We start from the raw sequence: 5,317 nt of genomic DNA, 5'->3' as shown, positions 1-5,317 counted from the left end.
GGAAGTCTGGGCATCTTTGCTTAGACTGCTGCCCCCGCGACCCGGTCCCGGATAAGCGGGGGAAAATGGATGGATGGATGGATTAAGAGGCAGTCTTTCAGAGTTAGGAGTAAAGCAATGCTGCTGCTGCGATCACTTCAGTTAGTAGATGGCTTTATGTTTTCAGATACATTTTTGACTGATTCTTTTTGGTGCGTGTTTAGTCTCTATGTTGTGATGGTTCTTGATTTGTATTTAACATGCTTTGACAAATTATAGGCTCCTTTGTCAACTGGATAACAATGGCTGAAACAAAAATGTGTTTAAATACTGATGTCTGCAAAAGAGGGTATACATATAGTCCCCTCTCTATTCCTGCGGTTTTGTTTGCTTTGTTTTCAAAAAGACTCAAATTATTTAGGAATGAATAATAAATCAATATACAATTTTGTATTTTCTTGCCTTTCTCAGGGCCCCCATCTCCACCTAGAGACTTGGTCTACACCCTGAAGCAGTCCACGTTGATCTTGGAGTGGGCTGCGCCCTCCGACACAGGAGGCAGGGTGGATCTGACCTACAGCGTCGGGTGCCGGCGGTGTGCTGGGAAGCAGTGTGAGCCATGTGGGGCAAGTGTTGGCTTTGTGCCTCAGCAGGTCGGCCTGACGGAGAGAACGGTGACTGTGGTCAATCTTCTTCCCAACACCAACTACACGTTTACAGTAGAAGCCTTAAATGGAGTGTCTGAGCTGCTGCCCAACAAGAGGTTCTACACCCAGGTTAACGTGTCAACAAGCCTTCCTGGTGAGATACAGTTTGCTCTTCACACTCACATTTATACAAAGGCATGTGTAAGGAAAGAACATTTAACATTTTAAATTACAGTGCAATTCTGCAGAGTCAGTACACAAACAACAGCTGAACAAGACTAAGGTCACATTCCTGTAGCGAATGCACTCAGCTGGGATTAACCAGCACACCTGCATCTCTCTGATATGTTTTGCATTCATGAGTAAAAATTTTTATTTTAAATCAAACTGCATTGCATGGGTTTTTCAGTTTACAGGGATCTTTGACTTGGACCCTGATCTTGCTGCTCTGACTGAATTTGCAGTGGCATTTTCATAAACCCTGAGGTGGAATTTGCAGCAATATTTATACTATTTTGCTATAGATATTGGTAATGTTTAAAACCTGCTGTGGGGAAAATATGATGTACATAACTAGGTCTAATTGATTGTTACTGTATCTCATCTTTTGTGATCAGTTTACTGTAGCTGTGTAAAAGATAGCTGCCTTTGCTATGGTAAATGGTACATGTGACGTCTACATATTTGTGTTGTCAGAGCACATACATGTCTTATGACATTAGTCGAGGCTGTTGTCAGTTCAGCCAGGGTGGGCTGCTTCTGCCCAAATGTACAAACGTACCCAAAAGACTCGCATAGACACATATATGTACACACTTGCGGGCACTATGTACATTTCCCAGTATATAAAGAGATGTTTATACACTCACAGGCACAATGACCTTTGAATATTTTAAAATTTATATAGATTGTCAAAATGCATGCAGCAACATAAAGTACTGCACACTTGGCATTCAAAACCAAATGTCTGTCCTGTAGACTGATTTTCATTTATGTGTACTGAGCAAAAAGTCTCGCCTGTGGAGGTAATCTCATTTTCATCAGCAGAAGTCTTCAACAGGCCATTAGCCAGGGGCCTGAAAAAGCACTTTACCAAGTAGCCCTGTCAACCAGATCTGTAACAACACTATTTGGAAGAGCTCAAGTGTGAAAAGACTAAACACACACACATATAAAAATATACATTTGTCCAAACACTCAGGTATACACAAATGTACACATACAGTGTATATATATGTACTTTTGAAAAAGCTTGTTAGCGCTGTTTGTTTGAAAATCCTTCATTTGAAAATGCTGAAACTAATGAGTCTGAAGAGTGAAGCCATAATGAAGTAAATGAAGTACAAGGCTAGACCGAAAGGTTAAAAAAAAAAAAGAGCGAGAAAGTGAGAGTGACAGAGTGTGTTTTGTCTGTAACTGGAAATTAGCTTAGAGAAACATACTGTATCGTGAATGGAGAACTGTTAGTCATAAGTGAGCGCTGAGACGGCAGCAGCACTCAGTCACTGCGTTACTGGTTATTTTCATGCGTTAGTGTAACATTTTGTTCATGATGACAGAGAGATTGGATTTTAAAACTTCTGATGAAGGATGTGAATAAATCAAATGCATGGAGTCTTTACTGGGTTTGCTGAAGGTGGGGTTCATGACTGAAATGTGACTCTGTGGATTGAAGTGGACTTAAAGATGGAGGTCTGTGCCTCTCAGTGGCCTAGATTCTCTTGCTGACCAACAGTAATTGTTATGTTAAGTATAGCATCTGGCCTACGCAGGGTGAGTGAGAGGTGTAAGGACAGCTATACCTATTTGTACCACACATCAGGACTCTGTACTGTACAACATCAGTGGCATGTGGTTACATTTAATGCCAGTGCTGCTCTGCTAAGTTTGCGACTGCAGTATTTTATTAGAAATGTAATTTTGCTTTCAAAACGGCAATACCTCCTTTTTGTTATCCCTTATTATGCTCTTTCAGCATGACTGAATTCCTCTGACAATTTTAAATTTGAAGTTGCATTACAAAATATTTGACCACTAAGGGCCAGAGGGACAAAATAAAGCCTCAGAAATACAGACATACTAGCAATACAGAAAGTTATTATGGCCGACCTTTGAGCAAATGTGTCTATTGTCCTATTTTTGTTGAATTGCTGTCAACCTGACAAAATTAAATGTATTTGAGTTTCTTTGCTAGAAACATCATCTTCTGGATTTATTGGGGTTGAATAGAGTCAAGAGACTCGGCTTTGCGGTCTCTCAGCTGGAGGACCAAAGCGATAGGCTTAACAAAGGTAAAAGACACTATAACGTGCATAGAGCAATATGTCATGAGTGACCTTTTTAAAATACATGAAGTCAGTTGATACAGTGTTATTTCGAAAGCAGTTTTGCCTATTTCTAGGGGACACCTGAGTCACCGCTATGATGTAAGATTCTGAGGATTGTTTTGCAGGAATACATTGTGTTGCAGTGTTTCAAACCAAGCCCTTTTATCTGACATCAGTTGAAATCTGTGAAAGAACAGCTGACAGTAACAAGCTACAAGCTGCCAGTCTTCAGTTACCTGGAGTCGTAGGTTCTTAAAACCCCCGAGCTCCAAGGTTAGGGACACTATATCAGAAAAGGACAAACATGTGGTGATTGTTTTTTTTATCCCCTGTTCCCTCAGTTCTTTCAACCTTTGTGCCTTTTATCTCCCCTTCTCTGTCTGTCTGTCATGTCAGCAGTTGCCATGTCGTTGATTTCTGGTTATTATAGGGTTTTAGGGTGTGAGTTGTCACGCTAACCTTGTCATCCAGAGGGATTGGACAAGGGGTTAGCAGAGTGTGTTCGCAAGGGTTTCAGAAGACTTTATGTGTCAGGGAGGATTTAGACTGGCGTCTGATGTAGGGTGTTTAATGCTGTCTTTCTGTGTGTGTGTGCACATGTGCGCATGAGAGACAAAGACAGAGAGCGTGTTTAAAAATGGTATTTGATTTTTAAATGTGTCTTAGAAATACTTTTTGTGTGCCTTGTCTTACATTTTATTGATAGGTACCTCTAGCAGCAGCAGTAGTAATTATAAAAAGAGCAAAGGAGGTCAGGTTGTGTAGAGTCGGCATAGAGGGCAGGTCAAAATGGACGGGTGGGTCATCAAGACACAAGGCTTTGACACAAGAAACCACTGCTCATTTCCCATTTCAAACCCATAGTGATGACAAAGGTCCTCTAACCTTGACAAAGAAATTAGTTTAACACAAACTATGATCTTTTCCTAAACCAAACCAAACTGTGACCATTCAGTAATCTTAACCACTGCATTTTTATCAGGGGAATGTAGGTCTGGGGTGTTTGCTGCCATAGGGATGTTATAAATGCTCCTCTGGGTCATATCAGAGGAACAAGAGGATCTACGTTGTTTTCAGGTTGAAGGCCTTGACGTGCCAGTTCACATCAGTGGAGCGCTCTCCCTCAAGTGAGGTAGGGATGTGAGAAGGTCTGTGTGCATGTGCATTAATATTAGAGGTCTGCAATGGGATTATGAACCTGGCATGTATCAGACATATTTATAGTAATACCACAGGAAATAGTCAACATAAGTCAAAATTAACACATGGATAGATGAAACTAGATAAAGTGTGAGGTAGAAGAAAATTTATATATAAATATATAGAGCTAATGTTTATTATCAGGTTTAATCAAGCATGTAAATGCATTGTTTTCCAGTAAACTGAAAATATGACACTAAATTCAATCTACATTTCTGTTTAGTTGGTCTTGGTTTCTTTCTTATGCAACTTCTCCCTTTACTGTATGTCTGTCTCCTTCTTGTTGAGTGTATTTTCAGCCATGTACTGTAGTTGGACCTTATTTTTAAATATCAGCTTTAAAAAAAGCCACTAAAAAGGCATTCCTCCTCCATATCTGACCCATAAACATCAACACTAAGTCTGACATTTCAGCATGTGGTATCTTTTACCACAGGAGACACCCAGAACTATCAGAGAAACTGAGAAAAATCCATAATGTTTTTGTCCGCTTTTGGCACCTCAAACGAAATCCACAAAGTGTGTCTATGTGTCTTACTTTCACAGCAGGATAAATCAGACAGATTTTACAACCGTATTGTTGTGGCTGAGACTAATCAGAGCCTCTGTGCAGTGTGAAGAGAGAGAGCTCTTCTGCAAGAGCAAGCTGTAATGGTTAGAAATCCTGTGCAGCCAGGTCAGGTACAGATTTAAAAAACATTCCTGCACAGACCTCAACCATGTGTCTGTACATGCGTGCACCTCCACACCAAGACTTTACACCATCAAAACTCACTGACCTTTATAAATACTGCAACAGGGACTTGGAACAAAGCTAACACACACCAGTACACACACACCCACACACCCTCTTTTTCTCCTGCACCTCATCATCTCTTTATTACTTTCTGCTTTTTTTACCCCTCCCTCCCTCCCTCCCTCTGTCTCCCTGTCTCTTCTTTTTTCCCCTCTATTTCCTTCCTCATTTCCCCCTTCGTATCCTTTCCTGCTCTTGCCATAAACTCACTATTCTTAGATGGTAATTTCTCTCCCTCCTCCTCCTGTCTCTCCATCCGTAACCACTCTAGCCACTGTCTTCACTTTCTCTTGACACCAGTCTTGACATAATCACTGCTGCCCTCTTCCTCCTCACCTCTGTGTTTCTCTCTGTCCTCAATAACTCTT

General features: G+C 40.8%; 1 protein-coding gene across 1 annotated transcript in view; it reads left to right on the top strand.

The window, feature by feature from the left end:
- Nucleotides 1–5,317, top strand: part of epha10 (EPH receptor A10) — a 164,878-nt gene that overhangs the window by 118,057 nt on the left and 41,504 nt on the right. Inside the window, exon 5 of the mRNA XM_020597396.1 lies at nucleotides 451–780. Coding sequence (XP_020453052.1) covers nucleotides 451–780 — 330 coding nt within the window. The remainder of the gene's footprint in view (nucleotides 1–450; nucleotides 781–5,317) is intronic.

Source organism: Monopterus albus, unplaced genomic scaffold (assembly GCF_001952655.1).
Source record: "Monopterus albus unplaced genomic scaffold, M_albus_1.0 scaffold34.1, whole genome shotgun sequence".
Classification (NCBI taxonomy): Eukaryota; Metazoa; Chordata; class Actinopteri; order Synbranchiformes; family Synbranchidae; genus Monopterus; species Monopterus albus.
Note: the sequence above shows the minus strand (reverse complement) of the source record. Positions and strands in the feature narration are given on the sequence as shown.